At 44.6% G+C, this 27080-nt stretch overlaps 1 protein-coding gene across 1 annotated transcript in view; it reads left to right on the top strand.

Moving 5' to 3' along the window:
• Positions 1-26862, top strand: part of LOC143981892 (stomatin-like) — a 90501-nt gene extending 63639 nt beyond the window's left edge. The window contains exon 7 of the mRNA XM_077480074.1: positions 21479-26862. Within this exon, the coding sequence (XP_077336200.1) occupies positions 21479-21679 (201 nt within the window). The 3' untranslated portion in view covers positions 21680-26862. The remainder of the gene's footprint in view (positions 1-21478) is intronic.
• Positions 26863-27080: the final 218 nt, after the last annotated feature.

Below are 27080 nucleotides of genomic sequence, written 5' to 3' on the forward strand. Positions count from 1 at the left end.
TCAGGGGGAGGGGGGTGCAGTTACCTGGATAATCCAGGTAAATGCACCCACTTCCGGGATAGCTCTCTGCGGAAAGGGGCGTAGATTACGCCCCTTTCCGCAAGTGCCCACCCCTTTCCGCAAGTGCCCCGCTGCCTGCTGGGAAAACACACAGATCCCAGAGGCAGCGGGGACCGTCCTTATTGCGCAGCGGGGCTCGCGCATGCGCAGTAGGGAACCGGGAAATGAAGCCGCAAGGCTCCATTTCCTGATTCCCATACCCAAGATGGCGGCGGCAGCACCCGAGAAACGATCTACAGATCGGCTTCGGGTGCCGACATCGCGGGCGCGCTGGACAGGTAAGTGTCACTATTTTAAAAGTCAGCAGCTGCAGTATTTGTAGCTGCTGGCTTTTAAAAAAAAAAAACGCGGAGTCCCGGCGGACTCCCGCTTTAAGCAACAACCGGTACCTTCAGTGTAGCAGCATTGTCCAGTAGCAACCATATCTTTGTTGGATCCCTCCCAATGCTTTCCTAGCCTCTGAGTTCCACCTCCGCAGGACTTCAAGTGGCAGTCACCTATGACTTTGTATGAGAATTTGTATCACTTCCTGTTGTATCTATGGAAAGGAAAATAAATCCAAAAAACAAATGGATGATATAGGTTTTAACTAGTACCTACTCTATCCAAAATAAAATGTTGATTTTTAGATATACCGTTCATTTTTATACATCATGGGACAGAGTTAGGCTAATATTCATTACCTGCTGGGTTATAATTCATCTCCAGGTGAATGGACACTGATAGACCAAAGGTCTTAAGACAGGAAGTGATCCCCTATATAACCCCTCCCATACAGGAAGTACTTAGTTTTTTTACCAGTGTCTGCAAGGTTTGTTCTGCCTTTTTTATCTGCCTCCTTACACCCCCTGCTGGAACAGGTGGTGTATGCTGATTAGGAACATCCTGACAGGATTTTATTCCTTTTAAGAGGTTTTCCTTTTTATTTTTTTTTTATTTTTTTTATATATATCACATGGATGGAAGTTCATTAAAGGGAGCATGCCAGCCATAGATGCAGCAGTCTCTTCCTTAAACAAGAGCTTAACTTGTCCGATAGATAACGCACAGGGCTTGAAAGACCCTGTTAAGAAATTGGAGTCATTAAGGGCTTCCTTTTCTGTTGCCAGTTCAGCTATTCAGCCAGCTGTTGCAGAAATTGGTATCTGCCAGTTTGTAAAGTATCAGGTCAAATGGCCTGATAGGAATAACCAGGAGGATGATCTGCCTGAAAATAAGACAGATATTCCTGAGCGCTGTTTTGCTATTGACACCTTAAAAGGAATCAATAGAGCAGGTTTCTCGTTTTTGGTTCTTGCCTGTACATATGCTCAGACTTTTTGTGGTGTAAGAACTGGTCAGCCAAGCTTCCTTGTGAAAAGTTATTGGCAGGTTTCCCCTTTCATGGAGAACGTTTTTTATTTGGTGATCATTTGGACAATAATATCCAAAAGGTTTCTAACTGGAAGAGTTCTCTACTTCCTATGAAGAAAAGCACCAGGCTTCCCTCGTTAAAAACTTCAGGGACTGCTTCCTCAAATCTGTCAGTACCAAGGCAGTTCCGCTGCCAAAAGGGCGCTAGGGCCAGGGACAAGCTGAAAGGCCAGGGCCAGAAAAATCCCTGGGTCCAAAATTCTTCTAAACCCAGCACCAAGCCCTCCTCTTGAGGGGATGCCCCACTCCATCAGGTGGGGGAAGGCTGCTGCACTTTGCAGACATTTGGAGAACAAAAATTCTGGACGTGTGGGTCACTTCAGTTATATCCCACGGGTACAAGCTGGAGTTGCGGGGGGTTCCCCCTCAGAGGTTTGTAAGTATCAGCATTCTCTTGGATCCACCAAAAATACTTATTGCTACTACTACTTCATTTAGCGCATCAAGGAGTGATTGTACAGGTTCCTGTATCTGAAAGAGCGAACCTGTTTTATGGTTTAAAAACCAAACTGGGTCACAAGGCCCATTTTTGGACCAAAGATCCCTGAACCAGTATCTACTAATCCAGTCCTTTCGGATGGAGTCTGTCTGCTCTGTTGTAGCCTCGCTGCAGTTGGAAGACTTTTTTTGTTAGCTTCCATTGATCTAAAGGACATTTACATGTACCTATCTTTCAGCCTCATCAGGTTCCTGCGATTTGCAGTAGAGGAATGTAATTTGTCTGTTTGTGGCTCTACCCTTCTGGCTTGCTACACCTCCCCATGTGTTCACAAAAGGTCCCAGCACCAATACTGGATCTTTTAAGGGCCCAAGGGATCCTCGTGCTTGGGTATCTGGACAACCTCCTGCTCAAAGATCACTCTTTACAGATTCTAGAACAGAGCATAACAGAGCAGCCCAAAGCTTGGGCTGGATCAGAGATACTGAAAAGTCAGCCTTGAAACCAGCTCAAGGTCTAAAGTATTTAGGTCTGATCCTAGATGTGGTCCAAGCAAGAGTATTCTTGCCACCTGCAGGGATCTATGCCCTGAATAATCAGGTGCATCAGAAAAGGGGCACCAGACAACCTTCCATTCAGCTCTGTCTTTTGGGAGGATGGTATCCTCCAAGGTGGTGCCCTGTGCCCAGTTCCATTCCAGGCCTCGACAAGAAAACATCTTGTTGGCTTGGAACATGATAGGACAAGCACCAGATTATCCAATGTTCTTTTCTTGGGCATGCTTAAGCCTAAAATGGTCAAGGACAGAACCGATTCTGCCCATCAACTTCCTAGAATTACTGGCAGGAAGACTGGCCCTGCGGTCCTGGACGGTGGAGCTTCAGGACTACCCTATTGGGGTTCATTCCAACAATGCCACTGCAGTGGCCTATATAAACCACTGTGGCAGAACCAGGAGTTGTTCAGCTTTGAAGGAGGTGAACCACATACTAGCCTGGGCAGAGAGACATGTGCCGATTCTATCGGCAGTCCATATCCTGGGAGTAGAGAACTGGCAAGCAGATCATTTCAGCTGCCAGCAGATCTGCCTGGGGGAAGGGTCCCTACACCCAGTGGTGTTCCAGGAAATTTTCCAACGTTGGGGATGGCCAGAGGTCAACCTACTGGCATGCAGGTTTCAACAAGTCACAGCAGTTTGTTTCCTGAACAAGAGATCCTCTGGCAATCAGAGCAGATGCTTTGGTAGTTCCATGGAGCCAGTACTCCCTGGTTTATGCTTTGCCTCCAATCCTCTCCTTCCACATTTTGTTGTGCAGGATTCAGAGGGAGTGTCAGTCATCCTGGTGGCACCAGCCTGGCCCAGAAGGCAATGGTTCCCAGAGATTGTGAGACTGACAATACAGGCCATGGATGATTCCAAGGCACCCAAATTTACTGTGTCAAGGTCCTATATTCCACCCCAATTTACAGTCTCTAAATTTGATGGCATGGCTATTGAAGCCAGGGTGTTTAAGGACAGTGGCCTCTCAGGACCAGGTGTCTACTCTAGTGAATGCTAAAAAGGCTGTCACTAGGAAGATCTAACCTAAGGTCTGGAAAACTTATATTGCTTGGTGTGAAGCCAAAAAATTGCATCCTTGGAAAGGTGTGATTGGGAGAATTCTTTTTCTATAGTCAGCTGTGGAAATTGGCTTTGAGTACAATTTGGAGGTCAAGTTTCGGCCCTATCGGTATTCGTCAAAAGGCCTTTAGCCTCCCATTCGCTGGTCCGAACCTTTATGCAGGGGCAACTCACTTGCTTCCCCCATTGGGTCACCTATGTGTCCTTGGGACTTTAACTTGGTGCTGTCTGTGTTACAGAAACAACCATTTGAACCTATCAAAGAAGTTCCATTAGACTTGCTGTCATGCAAGCTAGCCTTCCTGATCACCTTGGCTGGAAGGGTGTCAGAGTTGGCAGCCCTTTCTTGCAGGGAAGGTACATTGTAGAAAGTAGTGTAGGCCTGATCTACTAGTGTTTGTGGGTATCCTTTTTTCTTTTTAGAAATTTCTGCTTGAGATGTGTGCTCTGGGAAATGTAGTCGCAGTCTCTAGTACAATTCTGTCTTAATTTACATAACTGTCCTTTGGGTATATTTTTTATACCACTGTGGGTGGTGACATCTGTCAAAATGAAGATAAGAGTTCCCCGCAGTGGGTTTTGTATAATTGCGAGCAAAACCCTGGTTATGCTCGCGGTTGCGTTCAAGGAAGGCTAAACTGTCCTTGTTTAGCTATGTAAAGGAGAGCCCAAGGTCATTGGCATTACAATGTGTGACAATGATCTATCGGGGACAGGGGGCCATCCTAGATGACAATGTCATCAATGCATAGAATACCAGATGTTTGGTGAATGTGTTTTTTTTTTTTTTTTTTTTTTTTTTTTCCATATTAACTGATTGTCCAAAAAACCCATTGTCAGTTTGGCATATGATGGGGCAAAATTGGCACCTATGTTGTGCCATGGGTTTGTAGGTAGAAATCACCCTTGAAATGAAAATTGTGGGTTAGGCAGAAAAGCGTGGCATCTAGCATAAAGACTGCCTGTTTGGTATTAAGCATGGGATCTAATAGGCATGCTAGCCATACATCATTTCCTATGTGATGGGGAATAGAAGTGTACAGAGTTTACATCCATGGACAGCCAAGAATGGCTATCAAGCTATGTGTAAGGAGTCAGAAATTTAATTGGATATATAGTGTCTTGTATGGGGTTGCAGAAAGGAGTCTATGTACAAGCCACCTGTGACACTATTTATGGAAGCCACGATAGGTCTACCAGGGGGTGCAATACATCTTTATGCACCTTGGGCAAATGCTAAAAATAAGGTGTGCTATAAAAGTCTTTACATAGAAAAGAGGCCTCTTTTTTTTATGAATAACTGAATCCGAAGTGGCTCTATGGATGAGTGTCTCCGCCTCTATTCTGAAGAATGGCAAGGGATCTGAGGGAAGTTTTTTTTTTTTTTTTTTTTTTTTGTATGTCTTATCTGAAAGTAATCTCATAGCCTCAACATAAGTTTCTGTCTTGAACAATCCCCCCCATGCTGACTGGTTTGATGATTAAATCGAGATTGTTGAAAAGTTTCAAGGTGGCCATCTCCCCAGGGTTGAGATTATGGTATCGAAGTTTACTGTTAGTGTCAGACTGCTGGCATATTTTTTGGGGAATACGCAGACTATTATGTAAAAGGCTTCCAGATATGATCCCTTAGATTTGGTGGGATAGACTGATTTTGGGTTGTAATTGGGTATGTACTATAGTATAGATGTTTGGAGATGTTGTGTGAATAGTTCAATGTCTTGATCAAAATCTGTCCTGCCAGAATTTAAACAAGAACCATATATAATAAGGTTTTCTGCAATGGCTTCTGAACAGAGTGCTAGAGGAACAGTGGCTGACGAAATGATATCCAAATCCACGGGTGTATCTTTTTTTAGATTGGATATTAACAAACCTTACAATAAAAAGGGGTTATCAATCGATTTTTGAGATCCTTAAAAAGGAGAAATGAGTCGGTTGTGTGGTAGGAGAAAAGGTAAGATCTTTACTCAGTAAAGATGTCTTGGACAGTATATATGAGAAGATCAGTAAACAAAACTTTACAGTTTCCGTGGTTTCAGCCCCCCTGACACTCCTGGTTGAGTGACAGTTCTTGCAAGCACTTACAGTATAGGAATACAAGTGTAGATACCATTTTTTAACATGGTTGTGAATTATCACCAGGAAATGGACTGAAGACTGTTTTGTAGTAAATTAACGCAATGTGTTGGTAGGTTGGATTAAATGCTGGTTTCAGCATAAATTAACATGCAGAATGTAGGTTTAGTCACAGTGCACTGGACTATATAATCGCTATGCCAAGATAACTTGGAGTAGAGTTCTGTATATCTAGACTGGAATTAACTCCTGAATCGGCAATAAACAATGCATCCAAACATTAACTGCAATGTGACTAATACTATAACTAGTTTAGAGTGCACTCTAGGAGGATGGCTGATATGGTGCAATATTTCTAGCGCGTAATCTCTTAGCATAAGCAATAGGTGAAGACAGCCATGTAGAAGCTATAAAATGACAGCCATTCTTCCTACCTTTTCAGCCAGCTGGTGTTGGGGCCCAGTTGTACCATTGGTGCACATGAGAATAGTCCCAGTGAAGTCTGCAGGCATCAATAAGGCTCCTAGGTGGCTGTATGGTCAGTTTCCTAGAGGTCTCAGGCGTCAAATCATCAGCAGAGATGCCCAGATCTACATGGTTGCACTCATGAAACTGGGACCTAGGTCTGTGTATGCTTTAAGTGAGATTTTGTTTACAGTAAAACAAAATTCTTCCAAACACCAGCGCACATGAAAAAAAGTGAACCAAAAAACCCAGTTACACAATATCTAAATAACAGAAGCCTAAGGAACTACATAGAATATATACAAAATGGGGAACACTGAAAAGCAGGGGAAAATTTTGGAGGTGCAGGCAAAAGATGGAAAAGGGGGAAAAAAAAACTGGGATTGGCAACAAAGAGGAGCAGGTACAAGGGAGCAGGATACAGCAAATTGGACAGGAACACTCTCCATTCTTAGCCAATGACCTGGCTGCATAAGGTTATATAATGGACAGGGGTTGGTTTGGTATTTCTTTGCTTTTGCTATGCTATCTTTACCATTCATGTACTTTTTTTTTTATTCATCAGTGGTCATAAAATGTAGCCAACACGACCATTTTTTGGTGAACCTAGCGGGTGTATCCTTTGGTGTATTAGGTCTTCCATTGTTGTCATTTTTAGTATATGGTTAAACCATTCTGTTGTGGATGGCGGATCAGGGGAGTGCCATTTAAGTGGAATGCACATTTTAGTAGCCGCATTGACCATGTTGGAGTGGTTATAAAAATATAGATAGATATATAGATATTCACTCAGAGGAACACACACAAGGCTACCAACCCTGTTGTGTGTTTTTTTTTTTTTGTTTTTTTTTTCCATAGTCTTTTAAAACCCAGGAGATAATATACCTCTATAGAAAATAGTAATAATTTGTTTTTAATAGATTTAAGTGTGTGTGTGTGCTTTATATATTCCACCCTTTTGAATATTAGTGTATGTTTCCTACAGTCTTTTATTTTTTATTTTTTTTTATTTATTTTTTTTTGCTCTATACTATATTTTCAATCAAAGACTCTATAATATATCATAGCCCAAAACACCCCGCCTCTCATCTCTGAATAAGCCCACCCCGTGACCTACTGATAAGGCGGTGCTATGATCTGATTGGCTCAACTGTCCTGCCCCTTTTCCCCTCTTATACCACATCCAAAATGGAGGATCGCCATGCCTGACAAGGAACACGTATGTTCCGAACGCGTGCACGCCATTAGCATTATCCGATCGTGACAGCATGCCACTAGCATCATCCTATCCGATCGTGACCGAACGCCATTAGTATCATCCGTTCCGATCGTGACCCAGGACTCTGCAGACTGATGATTCTCATTGTGCTTTGACTATTCTGATCTGTGACACTGGAAGCCACCGGTGCCAACAGACAAGAGCATACAGCCTGAGAGGATCATCTCCTGCGAAGCCCCGCTGTCCATCCTGCTGTCCATTTGGATTTCTTTTGATATGCCTGCTTACATCTTACACAGTGAGTGCATTTTAAACTATAATTAAAAGCATGTTTTAAACTACTACACTCAGGTTGGCGCTGCTTGTTCTCGGTTTTTATATTTCTCCTAAAGGTTTTTCTACCCTTCAGCGTGCTGCCTCCTGCTCGTGTCAGTTATATCTCCCTGCGGTCATTCACCCAGGTTACAGACTTTAATCTTCCCAATACTTGAACTCACATCAGTTACCAGTCCTTTTTTGAATGCCCTTTCATTGACTCTTTACATTGTTTTATTTGTGTCCCACCCCAGGACAATTTTTAACCCCCTTTCCCCCCTTATCCCACATACAATACAGCCTTGCTTATGTTTGATATCTCTAGCGCAACAAAAAACCCCATCCTCCCTTCTTTTTTATTTATTAATTTTTTTGTTTTTGTTTCTGATATTGGCTTTGGGCTGTATTGTCTCAGAAAGTGGGTCCATTGGGGGGGAGATTGTATAATTTAGTGTAGTACTTGACAAAGTGATTATGTCTGGGATCCGATAGTGTATGTCCCGATGTGTCAGTGATGGAGTGTATATTGTTGTGGTGGCTTTCTTCGCTTGTAAGGCCCTTGCTAGCGTTCTACTAGCTTTATTGCCATATTTTTTGGATCCATTCGATGAGTTCAGTATACCGTTTTCGTCTGTCTCGGTTTCATGTGGCAGCTGCCGCAATGAGGATACCGCGAATAACGCATTTGTGGGCTTCCCGGTTGGTGAGCGGGGATGTATCGGTGGGTTTGTTTTCGGAGAAGAAATGTTTGAGATGAGTTTTAACCTCTGCCGCTATAGAGGGGTCAGTGAGTAAAGAGGGATCTAGCCTCCATGTTTGCGGGCAAAGGAGCGTTTATGGGAACGACACTGTCATAGAAATAGGATGGTGATCGGAAAGGAGCATGGGGTCAACGGATGTATGTTGGCGCATAGACATATCTGTTTGTGTTAAGAATAGTCTATTCTTGCGTGTTGGTTGTGTGGTGCCGAGAAGGTGTAAGCTTTACCATTGGGCTTAAGGGTACTCCAGGTATTGTGAAGTAGTAGGTTTTTGAGGTAGGTCTTCATTTTCCGTAGGGCCATGTATGGAAGGGAGGAGGTGCCGTTAGATGTTTTGTATTGGATTAAGTGGGGCGTTTAAATCTCCCCCTAAAATTGGGGTGCCCTCATAAAAGGAAGTCAGTTTGTCGGTAATGTCACAAAAGAATGGTACCTGGCGGACGTTGGGGGCATATATGTTTGCAAAAAGTAGTTCACCTGCATATGAACCTTTTAAGAAGAGGTATTTACCCTCGTCTGAGAGTTCATCTGTAAGCTGAAAGGGGCAATTCTTTGTTAGTAATATTGAAACTCCTTTCGATTTTGGCTGAGGAGTTAGTTGCGTGGTTGTGCATTTTCGAAAATGGGTTTCCTGTAGGAATACGATGTCCGCTTTGCTCCATTGCAATGTAAGAAGCAGAGAGTGCTTCTCTGGTATGTTAAGGCATCTAACGTTAAGCGAGATGATTTTGAGTTTGATTGCAGGAGTGCATGGGGAACCCATCTTCATGATTTTGGCTGTGCAATGCTTAAGTTGTCTGGGGTGGAGGGTTTTAGGGGTTGTGGTGGGGAGGACGGTAGTGGGAATGAGTGGGTTCTGAGCGTATGGTGAGGAGGAGTTGTTCATGTGTGATGTACTGTATGGGAAGATGGTGAGGGGGGGAGAGAATGAGTAGGTGTTCCGGCTGTGGATGAGGTCCCGTTCACCTGTCCAGGTGTTGGAGCCACAGTATTAGGTGTGCCGGTGTAGGTCAGTGGCGCCTGTGGTAGTTGACAAAGTTGTGGCTGTCTGTGCCCACTGTGCAGGAGTTGGTTTGACTATCACGAAGACTAAAGTAGTATATGTGATTTCTATTGTCGGGTCTATCTCACCAGTAGCCTGTCTGTGCTAAATTATTGGCTGAGTGGGGGGATTGCTGTTTTAAGCTGAGGTGAAAGGTTCAAGAAGTGGGGACACATGAGTTTCATATGTTACGCCAATCCCCATGGGTTGGCCTTATTGGAATATATCGTTTCGTGTAGATCATGTCTTTCAGGGGAGCTGCAGCTGTCTGGAGGGAGGACATAGTGTGTATGGTTAGCCATTGTAAATACAGGTAAAACTGAGCAACATAACTGAGGGAAGCTCATATCTGAGCTATGAACATTTATGGTATGCCCACTGGGTGGTCACACCCTATAGAAGGTGCTACGGTACGAGTTTAATTTGCGTCAATGGGACTGTTTAAAAAAACAAAACAAAAAAAGTTGATGAAACCTAAGCAGAATAAACTTCAACTTTAATTGACTTGGATTGAATCCCAAATGCTTTTTAAAGGTTTTTATTGTAAAAAATCTACATAGACTAGCACGTTCTCGCAATTAAATATATTAGAACAATGCACAAAAAAATACTTGTTTCAGTTTTCTGTATTAGTTCTTTCCCCTAAGACTTTAGTGTGGTCAGGATTTGATTGGAGGACAGTCATACAGTACCCTAGCTCTCTGAATTCTAAATCCAGATGAATTACTTTGTGTAAATAGGGAAAATGCTTGCTTAGGACTCCTGCCAGGGACTGTCAAGATCCTCAGTATAAATATACCGCTCAGTGCTTTGACACTGACAAAAGCTATTGTTCTAATTTTGTAATGTCCTAGTAAAATATGTCTTTCAGACATCTAAGTAAATATTGTCTAATTATATACTTGGGACAAGACGCATGTAAAATTTATGTCCTAAATTTTAGAACTGGTGCTTTAAAGCAAAGGCCTGGACAGAAATTGTGGAAGAAAATGTCTACTGTACTTGAGCTGTTACTTTAGTAATAACGAGTTAGTCCAACAGGGCTCTGTTAAAATCCCAGGGGTCAAAATGGACCCCTGATGTCTTATGTCCCAAGTCCCTTTCTTGGTCTTAAAAATAAGTCTCCCTCTGCAGCCTCAGCTGCACTGTACATAAATGATTAGGAAGCACTCTGAGGATTCCTGGTTGTTCCTGGTTGTTCACAAAGTGAAGCATAGTGAATACAATTTACTGTACTTCAGTTATGAATGAACACAGGAGCAAACGGCACCAATCGTTGTGTTCACTCAAAGGAAGGGGTTGGTAAATGTGACCTATTTAGAGGCCCCCTTGCTCTCCATTCTGATCAATCCTCCTGTTCCCCACAGCAGCTTCTGGCGGGAATAGGAGGAGAAGCTGGCAGCCCTTTGGGGAGGGGTGCATGGAGAGTGGCCTGGACAGTAGAGGGAAGGGGGATGGGGGGTGTAGATGCTGGAACTGATCCTCCCTGCAGCATAGCTAGTTGAAGGAAGAGGAGGAGGGCACAGGGGAGCCTCAGATGAATCCTTTCCACTGATATGGCAGTATAGCTGGTCCTCCTGCTTGACAGGAACCCAGGTCCCCCTGTTGATGGAGCCAGGGCCCGGTACGGGAGGGCCAGCTGTACCCCTTTATTGGCAGCCCTGACTGTGCTGTCCCATCATAAGGAAGAGATGGGAAATCTGTCTGTAGCACCCTCTACCAGAAGGTAGGTGCTAGAATAGGATTTTTCTGGGTTTAAAGAGGAAGTAAACCCTGATGGGTTTACTTCCTCTTTTTTTCCCTGCAAAGGTAAAGCATAATGGACTACTATGCATCGCATAGTAGCTCATTATGTGTCACTTACCTGACACAGGAGCCAGCGAAGTCGCCGCTGATCCCTGTAGTCCACCGCATCCATGTTGCTGTTGGCGTCTCGCAGCTCCGACGAATCACAGCGGCGAAGCCGCGATGACGTCACTCCCGCGCATGCGCACGGGAGTCGCGTCTCGCAGCTCCACCGCTGCCACTTGGCGAAGCCGCGATGACGTCACTCCCGCGCATGCGCACGGGAGTCGACAAATTTGGCAAATCCATTCATGGATTTGCCGCATTTAGTGCGCCTGCGCGCCGCTGTCTACGGCGCATGCGCCGTAGACAGCGGTGCCCATTTTCGGGCAAATATCTCCTAAACCATATAGGTTTAGGAGATATTGCTTGGACCTACAGGTAAGCCTTAATCTAGGCTTACCTGTAGGTCCAAGTTGTTTGGAAGGGTTTACTTCCTCTTTAAGATACCTGTGTAGGCAAATTTAGGCAGGCCTGTGCTGTAAGTTAGGCCTGTTTGTTTTGATTTGAGATTGGGAGTGTTTAGTGTAGTGGTGGGTGTGGCCACCTGTGCTCTGACTTGGAAGCGCCTCCCCTGCATTCAGGAAGATTGGTTCTGGAACAGAGGTTGGACCTGAGGTTTGAGTGGCAGCACTGGCAGGCAGCTCATGTGAGGAGCTCTGACCAATTACTATTCGGTATTGGCAGGGGGCAGGCCTCCCATATAGGCTGGGGCCACATGCTGCCCAGGAGGTTCTGACTGCAGGAAAAGAGAGAATGGAGTTTTAGGTAGCTGCCGTGGGGCATCCCCACATGGAGGAGGGATGGAGGAGCTTATTGGATGTTATTCCTGGATACAGATCTTCACCAAGGAGTTTGTGTCTGACTGCTGTGACCAGGGAACACAGGACTTGCATACAGGAGAAGATCGGTTAAGGAGAATAGAACAATGTTCTGTGACCAGGGAACACAGAACTTACACACAGGAGAAGGTCAGTGTGAAAGAAGCAAAAGAATTGTTGAGAGTAGTGCAGAATGCTGTGGCCGGGGAACGCAGCATTTGCAGTTATGGACTGGCTGGGAACAGTAGTCTGCCTATTATCGTATGCTAGGCCGTCGGGCAGAGGTACCGAGTATCTCTGGCCTAGTAAAGCACTCCGGTAATACCTTCCAGGAGACTGTGTAGCTAACAATTCACTGAGCCACTGGGGAGAGGTATTGCATGCCTCTGGCTTAATGATTTGCTGAGGCAACACCATTCGAGTACAGCCAGCAAACTGGGGTTATTCAGAGTGATCCCTTTTTGTATTACTGGAAGTGAAGCAACAGGAATCTAATAGTTTTTCAGTAGAGGATTTGTATAAGAGGAATCTAGAGGACTGATGATCTGCAGGAGTGAGAGCAGATGAAGAGGAGCAATAGTCTGCATTGGAGATATGCAGGGTAAACATTGTGAATGTTAGAAGTGCATCATTTTCAGGGCTAAAATCATTGTTAATGTTCTACAAATGTGAAGACAATTCAATAAGTGCTATGGGCATCCCATATCTTCCTTTACCCCAATCAAGTTGTATCCTGCAATAAACTACGCAAATGACTGCTCATTGTTTCAGAGGTGATAGATGGGAGTCTGGCAGCAGGGTGATTTGGTGGATGTTAGTAACTAGTGGTAACCAACTGCTACGTGTCCAATGGGAACCGAGATAACAAACGCATATTTCAGCATAGTGGGGAAGGGTTACAACTCTGAACAGTATTTTTATGGCTATTTGCATCTTCCTGTGTCAGTGTCAACCAGACAAATTGTTTGGTAGGTAGTCGCAGGGACAGGAAATTAAGAAAATCTCCTTAACAGGTTAACAAATATATGAAGGTGACTGAATTTCTCTTGAAAACATATCCTCTTCCTCATCCACACCCCCTTGGGTTAGGATCTTAGCACTTCAATTGCTGACCATGCCTTTTTGTGTCTATATGGACGTTGGCCACTAGGGATGGGCGAACGGTTCGCCCGGCGGTCGTTTTGCGGCGAATTTCGGCTGTTCGCCATCCGCCCGATCGGCGGACTATTGGCGCCGTTCGCCCAGCGGACTTCCGTGTTTACTGTGTAAAAGAACTTTGACCTATGATGACACATCCATCATGGGGTACAGGACAGCCAATTGAGACATTACAGCACATGGACACTTGGACATTCCCCCTAACTTATAAATAGACCCGATCCGGCGGCCATTTTACATTATTTCTTCTGTCACTATAGGGAGAGGTTGCTGTGTGGAGCAGGGAGAGACTTCAGTGACCCAAATCGCTATCGATTAGGTCCACAAAAGTTCTTTTAAGGACTAGTATCATGGTATGGGTGTTAGGTGTAGTTCAGGATATAGGTTTGAGGCAGTGCTGTGCTAGTGATTGTTGCAGCAGCCTGAGTGTCTTTTGTCAGTGTAGAGAAAGGGACAGGACGCTGTGTGCTGCAGGGACAGTCAGTTTAATCATTAGCTGTTACTATTAGGTCCACAAAGGTTCTTTTCAGGACTGGTATGGTAATAGGCTTGTACACGTATAATATTCTTTCTTCCAAATATAGAAAGAATATTATACTTGACTGCTGCCCTTCTGCTGCAGTCTGCTAATCATTCACAACCTACTTGTTCCACAAAAGTCCTTTATAAGGACTGGTAACCTGGTCTAGGGTGCTATAGTACATAGAGTTGAGTGAGGTACAGTCTGCTATTCCTTAAGGACTGATATAGATCCACAATACATAGGGTTGAGGTGCACTACTGCTGACCGCTGCCCTATACTGCAGCAGTCCTTCATCAGTATAGGGACTGACGTACAGTCTGCTAATCATTCACAACCTACTTGTTCCACAAAAGTCCTTTATAAGGACTGGTAAGGTCTAGGGTGCTACAGTACATAGGGTTGAGTGATGTACAGTCTGCTATTCCTTAAGGACTGATATAGATCCACAATACATAGGGTTGAGGTGCACTACTGCTGACCGCTGCCCTATACTGCAGCAGTCCTTCATCAGTATAGGGACTGACGTACAGTCTGCTAATCATTCACAACCTACTTGTTCCACAAAAGTCCTTTATAAGGACTGGTAAGGTCTAGGGTGCTACAGTACATAGGGTTGAGTGATGTACAGTCTGCTATTCCTTAAGGACTGGTATAGGTCCACAATACATAGGGTTGAGGTGCACTACTGCTGACTGCTGCCCTATACTGCAGCAGTCCTTTATCAGTATAGGGACTGAGAGTTTTGTCACAGGGTCATTTAAAAAATGACAGGCAGAGGAAGAGGCAGGCCCTTCCGCAGGGGTGGTAGGGGTAGGGCAGGAGCAACAGGCTTGAGCCAAAGTGGGAAGTTGCAGAAGGTGCGTTCAATTACTTTAAAGGACGCACCAGACTTGGTTGAGTGGCTCACTCAGCCTTACTCTTCTGCACCCTCCTCATCCTCTCAATCTGCACCCTCTTCTTCACTCTCTGCTATGTGCACCCCCAAAGACACTACTACCACCACCACCACATACCTTCCGCTTGAGTCACAGGAATTATTTTCCGATCCCTATCGAGACATTTCTGATGCGCAGCCACTCTTGGTATTGGATCAGGAAGAGGAGGTAGCAACAACCGCTACTCAGCAGTCTGACGACAGTACCCAGATCAGCCCAAGGAGGAGGTTGGTCCCCGGTGTTGCTGCCTACTCCGAGATCTCTACTTACAAGGTGACGTCGATGACGTGTCTAGTGATGTCACGTGGGTGCCCACAAGAGAGGAAGAGGAGGGGAGTTCAGAGGGAGATATGGACCAGCAGATAGGGAGGAGAAGCAGGAATAACTTGCATTGCACAGGAGGGACAAAGCAGACTGCAAATGTATCAGGAGCGAGTCATCGACCATGTACGGTCACATCTGGCGCTCCCAGGATACGGGCACATGGCTCCGCAGTGTGGGCTTTTTTTAACGTGTCCGCTGCTGACAATAGCGTTGCCATCTGCAATCTTTGCAGTCAACGCATTAGTCGCGGTAAGCCCAACACTCACCTAGGGACGACCACCTTAAAGTGGTTGTATACTCACATTTTTAACTTTTACCTACAGGAAAGCCTATAATAAAGCTTACCTGTAGGTAAAAAAATATTCCCCTCGGTATGCGCCGCTGACTGCGGCGCATGCGCACAAGGGGATTCTTGGCCTGAAAATCCGGCAGTCGCCGACCGGCCGGAATGAAATCTCCCGCGCGCATGCGCGGGAGTGACGATATCGCGGCTCCGGCCACTCACAGCGCCGGAGCCGCGATACCCGGAAGAATGTCGGCTCCCTCGGCGTGGATCGGGCCAGATGTCGGGGCTTCGTTCTAAGGTAAGTATTTCATAATGAGCTAGTATGCGGTGCATACTAGCTCATTATGCCTTTTGGGTTTACTACCGCTTTAAGAAGGCACATGAGCAGCCATCACCGAGCCCAGTGGGAGCAACAGAACACACAAAGCCACACTCCAGGCTCTCACTGTCCAGCCTCGTCTTCTACTTCTCCTTCTCCTCTCTCCTCACAATTGTCCTCCACTCCACTTTCCATCACGCCAAGCTCACGGTTTTCTGCAAAAAGGCAGGCTTCCGTGGGCCTAATGTTCGAGCGTAAAAAAATGATGACGCCGGATAACCCTCTTGCCCAACGGTTGACGGCTGGCTTGTCAGAACTCATAGCCCGCCAACTACTGCCATATAAACTGGTGGACGCGGAGGCCTTTCGCAAATTTGTGGCCATTGGAACACCACAATGGAAGGTCCCAGGAAGGCAGTATTTCTCACAGAAGGGCATCCCAGAGCTATATGGCCATGTTCAGCAGCAAGTGAATGTATCTCTGGCACACAGTGTCGGTGCCAAGATACATCTGACCACAGACACGTGGTCTAGCAAACACGGGCAGGGAAGGTATATCACTTTTACTGCCCACTGGGTGAACCTTCTGACGGCCGTCAAGCATGTAACCCGTGGCACCCGTGTAGATTTGGTTTCACCGCCACGGATTGCATGCAGGCCTGGCTCTTCTTCTCCTCCTCCTCCTCCTCCTCCTCCTCCTACTCCATCCTCCTCCCTCTCCTCCTTGGCTTACTCCTCCTTTTCCGCTGCTAGCGTCTCTTCCGCTGCGCAGCCCAAGCTCCCCAGAACCTATTCGACATGCCAGGTGAGACGTTGCCATGCCGTGCTGCGTCTGTTGTGCCTGGAAGCCAAGAGCCACACTGGCCCGGCACTCCTTTCAGCTTTGCGTTCACAGGCAGATCAGTGGCTAACACCGCTCAATTTGACAGTTGGTAAAGTGGTGTGTGACAACGGTGCCAATCTGCTTAGCGCATTGAAACAGGGCAAAATTACGCACGTGCCATGCATGGCACACGTCTTAAACTTGGTCGTGCAGCGATTCATTGTCAAATACCCTGGGGTCCAGGACATCTTGCGGCAGGCAAGGAAAATCTCGGCCCATTTCAGAAGATCTTGCACATCCATGGCTCGCCTTGCTGACATTCAGCGGCGACACAATCTGCCGGTCAGACGTCTTATTTGCGACTGCCTGACGCGATGGAACTCAATCTTCTATATGCTTGATAGGCTGCTCCAGCAGAAACGTGCAGTTAATGTCTACCTGTATGAACTCTGCGGCAGAACAGGTTCTGGGGAGCTGTTTTTTTTTTTTTTTTTCACCGCGCCAGTGGCTGCTCATGCGCAATGCATGCAGACTTCTGCGGCCATTTGAGGAGATCACCAAACTGGTCAGTCGCAGCCATGGCGCCATCAGTGACATGGTACCTTATGCCTTCTTTATGGAGCATGCATTGCGTCGTGTCATTGATCAAGCTGTGGAGGAGCGGGAAGATGAGGAAGTCGCAATGCTGGATGAATTCCCAGGGGGGGCTACTCTATCTGAGACAAGTCAACAACAGGAGTCTGAAGAGGAGTCAGAGGAGGATGGTGCCGGGGCGGATGAGGAGGAGCAAGAAGAGCATTCTTTAAACCTTTCTGGGATCCCTGTTGTGCGTGGATGGGGAGAGGAGAATGAAGAGGACGACATTATCCTGGATGATGAGCAGGAGCCAGGCCACCACACCGCTTCCAGTTTAGTCCAAATGGGGGGCCTTCATGCTCCAGTGTTTTTAATAGGGACCCCCGTATAAAAAGCATAAGGGTCAAGGACCAGTACTGGGTGGCAACGTACTTAGACCCCCGGTACAAACACAAAATGGCGGAAATGTTACCGCCGTCAGAGGGCTGTCAGAATGCAGCACTTCCAGGCCTTGCTTCGAGAAATGCTGCCTTCTGCTTTTGCGTGCGCTGGCAGAGGAGCAATTCCCACTCCCAGAGAAGGAGTTGCGAGTACCAATCCAACAGCGCCTGCAAGAAGAGGCCGGTTTGAAGATGTGTTGGTGACTTCGGATATGAGGTCATTCTTTCAGCCGACCCATCGACAGGTGTCGTCCGGATCCAGCATCAGGGAACGCCTAGACCGTCAGGTGTCCGACTACATCGGGTTAACAACCGATGTGGACGCTCTGAGGAGTGATGAACCCCTGGACTACTGGGTGGGCAGGCTTGACCTCTGGCCAGAGCTTGCCCAATTTGCAATCGAACTGTTGGCTTGCCCCTCTTCCAGTGTCCTGTCCGAAAGGACGTTCAGCGCAGCAGGGGGGATCGTGACCGATAAGACCGATACTCGCCTAGCTCACGACAGTGTTAACTACCTCACATTTCTAAAAATGAATGAGGCATGGATCTCGGAGGAATTCAACACATGTGACCAGTAGACCATGTATATGTCTATAAACAATTTTTTTAAATCGAGCACACAGACAGACCTTCTTTCTTCATTTGGCTCACTTCCTTGTCCAAAAAAAGCACACCGTACTATATGCCCGTACCCTCCTCTTTGAAGAGGTTGAGCGGTGTCATATTTCTACTGGGGCTGCTTATTATGAGGGGTTCCCACCATCCCTGTGCTGTGCTGACTTCCTCCTGGGGCTGCTTATTATGAGGGGCTCCCACCATCCCTGTGCTGTGCTTACTTCCTCCTGGGGCTGCTTATTATGAGGGGCTCCCACCATCCCTGTGCTATGCTGACATCCTCCTGGGGCTGCTTATTATGAGGGGCTCCCACCATCCCTGTGCTATGCTGACATCCTCCTGGGGCTGCTTATTATGAGGGGCTCCCACCATCCCTGTGCTATGCTGACATCCTCCTGGGGCTGCTTATTATGAGGGGCTCCCACCATCCCTGTGCTATGCTGACTTCCTCCTGGGGATGCTTACGGTGCACGTGTCAGTGCTGTATATCAGGGTGCTGATGTCCGTACTCTCTATCACGATGCTGCTGTCAGTGCTGTATATCACGCTGCTGATGTCAGTGCTCTCTATCACGGTGCTGTTGTCAGATCACTCTATCTCAGTGCAGGTGTCATTGCTGTATGTCACGCTGCTGGTGTCAGTGCTCTCTATCACAGTGCAGGTGTCATTGCTGTATGTCACGCTGCTGGTGATCATCTCCTGCACCCTCTTCTTTGCCTACCCTGACCGTCCCTCTCCTCCTTTGCCTTAATGCGCTCCACAGTCCTGAATTGTCACAACAATTTCACATATAAAAAAAGAATGCTTGTAGTTGTCGATCCCAGATTCACCTCATACATGTTATGTCATTGACCATGTGGTGGGACTATGTTTGCACAGCTATTAATTATTTTGTGGCTGCAAATTTGACCTGTAGGTTTGCAAAGTTCGCTTCCCATTGAAGTCAATGGGGCCCGCCACGAACGTTACGGTTCGTGAACTATCGGCCGCGTTCGCGAAACGTCCCGTCGGAAGTTCGTCCATCACTATTGGCCACATTAACCTTTTTACAGTACAGCTGTGGCCAAAAGTTTTGAGAATGACACAAATATTAACTTTCACAAAGTCTGCTGCCTCAGTTTTTATGATGTAAATTTACATATACTCCAGAATGTTATGACGAGTAATACGATGCATTTCAATTAATTGCAAGGTACCTCTTTTCCATGAAAATGAACTTGATCCCATGAAACATTTCCACTGCATTTGCAAAGAGGCCTTCAGGATGCTAAGAAAGCCCAAGTGCCAGGACCGTCTCCTTCAGTTGATTCAGCTGCGAGATCGGGACACCACCAGTGCAGAGCTTGCTCAGTAATGGCAGCAGGCAGGTGTGAGTACATCTGCACACACAGTGAGGGGAAGACTTGAAGGATGGCCTGGTGTTAAAGGCAGAAAAGCAGCCATTTCTCTTCAGGAAAAACATCAGGGACAGACTGAACTGATATTCTGCAAAAGGTTCAGGGATTGGACTTTTGTGGACTGGGGTAAAGTAATTTTCTCTGACTCCCGATTGGGGAATTAAGAAAAAGCCTTGCCCAGAGAAGAAAAGGTAAGCGTTATCAGTCCTGTGTCATGCCAACAGTAAAGCATCCTGAGACCAATTTTGTGTGTGGGGTGGTTTCTCAGGCAAAATTGGTGAGCCTACTCCCTTGGCTAAGAACACCTACAACATCCCTCCGAAAGGAACTTTATCAGCATGATGGAGCACTTTGCCATAAGGCAAAAGTGATTACTACAGTAAGTGGCTTGGGGAACAAAACAGCAAAATTTTGGGCCTATGGCCAGGAAATTCCCCAGACCTTAATCCCATTGAGAACTTTTGGTCAAGCCTCGATTGGCAGGTGAATAAAAAACCAACTAACTCCAAGAATTATGCAAGTTTGGGCTGCCATCAGTCAGGATGTGGCCCAGAAGTTGACAGCATGCCAGGGCGCATTGCAGAGGTCCTGTAAAAGATCAACACTGCAAATATTGACTCTTTTGCATAAATTTGATGTAATTGTCAATAAAAGCCTTTGACACTCATAAAATGCTTATATTTATACTACAGTACACCGTAGTAACCTCTGCCAAAAATATCTAAATACACTGATGCAGCAGACTTTGTGAAAATTTTAATATTTGTGTCATTCTCAAAACTTTTTACCACGGCTGTAGGATGGATAAGACTTGTAAGGCAGGTGAGAGAATGACTGGACTTTCGTTTTCTCCCTCATCACATCTAAGGATTGGTAAAAATCAATGGAGGCCCGTCCATTAGGGGCGCCATCCCCTCTCTCTGCGCCATCCCCTATATACAGTGGAGAGGGCACCGGAGCAGCTTTCCCAAAGTCTGCCATGCCTAAGCAGATGGGGCTGGAAGATGGCCGCATCAGTCCCGACCGCTTCTCTCACCACCGCATCACCGTGGCCCCGGGGGGGGGGGGGGTTGGTATGGGAGGATGTTTGCCCCACCCGCCGGCTTTTTTTTTTTTTTTGTTCTTGGGTTAGATAGCTTTAATGAATGTAAAATATCATGTATGAAAAGTTTTAACAATGTTCAAAAAATTCATATGGCCACTTTATAAAAATGTTAACAATTTTCCAATAGTCTCCTAAAGTTAAACTTCAGGAAAAAATAATTTTCACTCCATAAGATGTTCTGTGATTGGAGGGGGGTGGATGAATGTCATGATTTCCCCTCTACCAATCGCAGAACACCATGTACTGTTGAATGCCAAATGTTTTGATGCATCTGGCATTGGCAACCAACAGTTATAGCAAACGCAGCAGCAGCCACACACAGGATACACATTAGTGGTATTTTATTCTTAAACTGCCCATACAACAGTAGATTTTCTAGAAAATGTTTGTATGAACATTTGTCTGAAAATTCTCAGTACATTTAATGACTCTGTGAATGCGGTTCAAAAGTATTTAAAAATTGTTCTGTATTTAACATGCAATTTTGGAATGATTAGACTTTTTCCGCACGCAAGCCATGTACACTGTTAGAAATTCATTCATTTGAGAACATTTTTTCATCCTCATCTTTTGAATCTTTTTTTCACCACTGTGATCAAATGTGAACATCAATTTTACCACACCAACAATTAGAAAATCAAATGAATACTCTCTAAAATCTAAATTTTTGCTTGAAATTCTATTCGTGTATGGCCAGTTTATAGTCCAAAATTTTTTTATTTTTTATTTTTTTTTTTTTTTATATTTAGTTTGAAACCGTTTGTATTCACAATGTAGCCGACTGGACACATATATATTAGACAGGTTCTAACCTAAATTCAAAGTGAAACCTGTAGAAAGTAAAAATGCTTTTAGATAAAAGGATCCTCCATTTATCCTGCTTGTTGTTTGATGCAGGTTGTTGCAGCAGAAGGGGAGATGAATGCTTCTAGGGCTCTTAAAGAAGCAGCAGTGATCATGTCAGAATCTCCAGCCGCCCTCCAGCTCCGATATCTTCAGACCTTGTCACAGATTGCGACAGAGCGGAATTCCACTATTGTATTTCCCATCCCCGTGGAACTCTTTTCACGCTATCTCGAGCCTAGAAAGGACCAGTAACAAGTCTCAGCAGGAGCATGGATATGATCAAGGTGCTACAAACATTCCTCAGCCTAAACCCTACCAACAAGTAAAAAAAAACTTTATAATCAGTTTCTACTTTGAAAACAGAAGTCTGTTTCCTGCATCTACAATCGGCGATAGCACCAGTAATGGGAACAAATCTTGACTTTTTTTCTTTAAAAACTTCTTACAGATATGGAACTCGCCCAGGCTTGATGTTCTTTCTTCACCCATATCATATTTCTCTTCACAGCACATAAATACACTACTTGTACCCACAATGGAATGCAGAGTAAGAAATCCAAATATGGAGGACATGGTAACCGCAACACTCGCACGAAAAAGGCAAAAATACTCCTCAAAAGACTACATTGGCCACATAATAGAATATTGGGAGGGTTTGGGACTTTGAGTGAGACACATGGAAAACGTGTCTCCATCCCTAATTCAATGCTTAAAAACAGGGAATAGAATACCTACTGTTGTTTCTTGGTTACACAGAGGTGTAAATGTGGTGGTGGGATCACTAATTCTCGAGGTGGAGATGGTGTGGTAAGAGATGAACCCAGGGAAAAGTTGGCTGCAGTTAAGACAGACTTGGCTATGTTGGCAAGGGGCCATACATTCCCCCCCCCCCCCTTCATTATCGAGTTTGCCCCATGTTAGGGAAGAAAATTGGGAATCTGGAGTCCTATTGAATCAAGAAAGCCTAAAGAATAAAACTGTAGATTCATTTATCCTCCTATGTATTGACTCCAGATAAAGAAAGCAATTTACATTTGAGATTGAGCTTTTTGTCTGTATACGGAACTAGAACAATTTGAGACAGCCAAGGATATTTTTTGTTTTGTCAATTGTCATGAATAACATGTAAGGTTAGCTTTCTAGCAAAGAGCATACATTCCCAAATCCTATCCGGCCGACATGGAAATGTGGAAGGGATTCACAATAAAATGATTTCTGTGCATTACAGGACCTAATGCTCCCTTTTGTGAGGGAAAATAACATAGAAGTAAGAAATTCCATCAGTGAACCTGGTCAAGCTGACCCAATATCAACCACATGTAATATTTGTTATAAAATCACAAACCTTTACAGCTTCATATTCCTATCTAGGCCTTTGTACAAAAAGTTATGCATGATATCAACAATTTAAACTCGGGTCTGGATAACTTTGAACCTGGATTATAGCAAGAATTTCTCATACTATAAAGCCATCTGATAAAGGTGGTAATGTGGTTATTTCAATTGGCAAAACCATGTTCAGATGTGTCAAAATATTTAAAGAAACATGATTGGTACAAACCCAAACCCGAAAGTAAACTTAACTTTCAAATTAGAAATATTAACCGAGCATGGATCGGTGTGATTGAGATGTTTTTGAAAGTGAATCAAAAATCCGCAGGGTCCTATGATTATTTTGGAACTTTTTGAAGTACATGCTATCCAGGAATGTGCATTTTCAGTGGCTCCCACTTCCTGCAGATGCGGGGAGTAGCGATGGGGAAACGTTGTGCTCCATAATATTCTTGTACCTGTGGGTGGGAGAGGCAGTTATTTTATCAGAATATGTCGATGTACCTGTTCCACAAATGTGACACCAGTACATTGATGATGTGTTTATGATCTGGATGGGTTCTTGATTAGAACTCAATGGATTTATGTCATGGATTTCATTGTAAAATTTAACAAAGATTGTGACCAGAGGAACATCATGTTCTTTGATATCCAAATTATGGTGCAGGATGATGGCCACTTGGTGTCAGACTTTTAAAGAAAACCTTCATAGGTCAATACCATTTTACATGCATCTAGCACCCATCCCAGATATCTTTAACAGTATTCTGTATGGGCAGTATTTAAGGTTAAAAAATTGGCAATATTTTTTTTTATTTAGCCCAATGAAGGGATTTGCAGGATCAACTGTTAGAGCAAAAATCGCCTAAAAGGGTCTTTCAAAAAACTATAAGTAGAACTAGAGAATCTGAGTCATGGACAGACTTCAACTAGCCACAACTAATACAAAAATTATGTTCTCTGTTTTTTATTTATTTTTATTTTTTGCATCACTTGGAAATTTAGAACATTCTGACTGGACATTGGTATTTGCTGACTGAGGACCATATAGTGGCAACATACATAGGAAGCAGACCTGAAACTACTTTTAGATGAGGAAAATCTTTGCGTGATCAACTGACAGTCATCTTTTCACTATCTACACAATTATTCCATCAAAACATTTGGAGAGGTACATTTACATGTTGTACCTTTATAACTTTTGTGATTTAGATTCTTGAAGGGCATAGTATCATTTCCTATGCCTAATGGGGAGTGTTGAACTCCATTATTACATTATCAATTGTCAGACAATTGGGGTTATGTATTTTATGCTTTGTTCCTGTAATCCTTTTTATGTAGGTAAGACTAAGAGGCCCTTCTGGAAAAGTATACAGAACCACATTGATCTTATTCAAAATGCCAAGATGACTACATCTGTCAACACACATTGGCCTGTATCACAGGTTTGATACATTTGCACATGTCAAAATCTCCATTGGGGTGACAATGACAAATGGATCTTGCGTTTTGGAGACAGAATGGATTTTCAAAATGAAAGTCGCTAAAAATAATGGTTTTAAACTGTTCTTATAAACAGAGCTGTTAAACTACAAATATGTTGATTTGTTCACATTATGTGAGTCTAGAATTTGACTGTCTGAACTGTGACAAACTGAATGCTTAGCAACCTAAAACTTACCCATGGAACCTGCCATTGGCTTTTTGGTGTGATTTGATACTTTGTTTTAAAATGTAAAATTTTATACTGACATTTGATACCCATTAACAGTGGTGCTGTCAGGAGGGTCATGTGGGGGGTGGTTGCCTGGATGGCCTCAGTTCCCCTGGGGGTTGTAATAGGCTTTTGTGGGCCTACCAGCAGTCCCCACAGCCTTTGTGAAGTGGATGGTAGATTTTTTTTTATTTATTTAAAAATTTTTTCCTTTTGCTTGGTGAAGCGATATGTGGGGGGTTGAGTTGGGATCTATTGTCTGCAGTGTGGTGGTGATTTGGTGGATTTGTGTGGAAATTCAGCGATGGTTTGGCTGTGGGTGGTTTTGTTCTATTTGGAGTGTGTATGTGTGCGTGAGCTGGGGGTTTGCAGTTTGGTCCTTGGTGGAATGGCGCAATCTCACCCACTTCTCTTCCCTTTTTGACTGTACTAGATGGTTTGGTGGTGGGAGAATCATTGCATATGTTCAGGCAGTGTGTGGGGTCATCCCACAGGCTTCTCACTATTGCTGGTGGTGGATGGAGATACTGGACATTGTCTGACTGCTTTGTGCTCTCTGCCACCACTTTGTATGCACAGCACTAGGTTGTGTTGTGCATGCCCGGTGGCACGCCCATCAGTGGTGGGCATGGAGGAAGGCCCCGGATATCAGGCAGCCATGTTTCTTTTAAAGTATGGCTATTTGGCAGTTGGTATGGTGTCAGATGGGGGGATGCAAGTTTTACTGATGATTCTAAATTAAGTACAGTAATACCTCGGCTTGCGAGTAACACGGTTTCTAAGCGTTTCACAATACATGCTATTTTAAAAAATTAAAATCCTGACTCTATTTGCGAGCATTGTTTTACAGGACTAGCAGGGTTCAAGCCTCGGTGTGCAGTACTGCATGTGGCCAGAGGTGCGGTGGCACCAGTGACACTCGACCCCCGCACCTCTGGCCACATATGGCACTGCATACACCAGCAGTGGCACGCGAACCCATTATTGGAGTTTCCATTGATTCCTATAGGGAAACTCTTTGATATAAGAGTTCTTTGGATTACAAGCCTGCTTCTGGAACAAATTATGCATGTAATTCAAGGTACTACTGTACTTATGGCTTTTTTTTTTTTTTTTCCCTTTTTCCTCTTTGTAGATGTCAATCAAACTTTACCTATCTCCTGGGGTGAAATGGCTAATGAGATTTTGAATACGGTCTTATTTCTGCTTACTTTTATAATGCTGTTACATTACATCTTTCTGCCAGTGATGTGGGTCTTTTTTAGAAAAAAATGCTTTCTGCCCCTATGCTTGGCATATAGTTGCACATATATCATTGTAAGTATAGTTCTAAAATTTTGTATACAATAATGTGCCCCTATTGAGTGACATGAACCTTATTCTGCAGATAGGGCATGGAGAAGTGACAGCCTAGTGACCTGTGCCCTTAGATGCCTGTTTTGCTTCATGGGTTTAATGCTGTTTTGGGACCATTTTCTTCCTCCCCTAATCCTTCCTGTACAGCGCCACTTTTAAATTGCATGACAAATGGTTTTTATTTTGTAAAAATCATATCAATATTTGTATTCACTACAATGTTTGTAATAATGTTTGCAATATGTTCTATTGTCTGCACCTTGATATCTCCTGACAAACCTTATTACTGCAAAATGCATTGAGCATTATAGCAAATTTGTGTTAAAGCGGAGGTCCACCCTAAAGTGGACCTTCCGCTCATCGGAACCCTCCCCCCCTCCGGCGCCACAATTGGCACCTTTCAGGGGGGAGGGGGGTGCAGATACCTGTACAGTACAGGTATCTGCACCCACTTCAGGGATAGCTCTCTGCGGAAAGGGGTGTAGATTACGCCCCTTTCCGCAAGTGCCCCGCTGCCTGCTGGGAAACGCACAGATCCCAGAGGCAGCGGGGACCGTCCTTATTGCGCAGCGCGACTCGCGCATGCACAGTAGGGAACCGGGAAATGAAGCCGAAAGGCTCCATTTCCTGATTCCCATACCCAAGATGGCGGCGGCAGCACCCGAGAGACGATCTAGAGATCAGCTTCGGGTGCCGACATCGCGGGCGCGCTGGACAGGTAAGTGTGCTTATTTTAAAAGTCAGCAGCTGCAGTATTTGTAGCTGCTGGCTTTTAAAAAAAAAAACGCGGAGTCCCGGCGGACTCCCGCTTTAAGTTCATTACCTCCATTATAGGAGAGGGCAATATATACTTTTAATGTGTTGGTTATTTTGCCCATAATATTCCATTCAAAGGAGGGTGAAGGCTCTACAGAGGGTGTGCAAAATTTAATTGTTTCATGTGGCTTTATACACTTATTCATAGTACTCTTTTAGTACACTTTTTTTTTTTTTTTGTTTTAGTAAAAACTCATAATAAAATGTTGTGATTTTATGTGTATTGAGTTGTCTTTTTTTCCATTTATACCTGGTAGCCAAAGCACCTTAAAAGTCCTACATTTTTCCTGTTTGCTTTTTTCACTTTTTTTATTTTTTTTATGTTTAAAGCACCAATAATTGAACATACAGCAATACAGTGTATTTTAAGCCAAGCAAATTTTTTTTTATGTAGTAGAGAAGGGTTAAAATCCCTGCCAGGGGAGACCTGGGCAG

Source organism: Lithobates pipiens, unplaced genomic scaffold, assembly GCF_037356315.1.
Source record: "Lithobates pipiens isolate NorthernLeopardFrog02 unplaced genomic scaffold, aLitPip1_a1.2 Scaffold_16, whole genome shotgun sequence".
In the NCBI taxonomy this organism is placed as follows: Eukaryota; Metazoa; Chordata; class Amphibia; order Anura; family Ranidae; genus Lithobates; species Lithobates pipiens.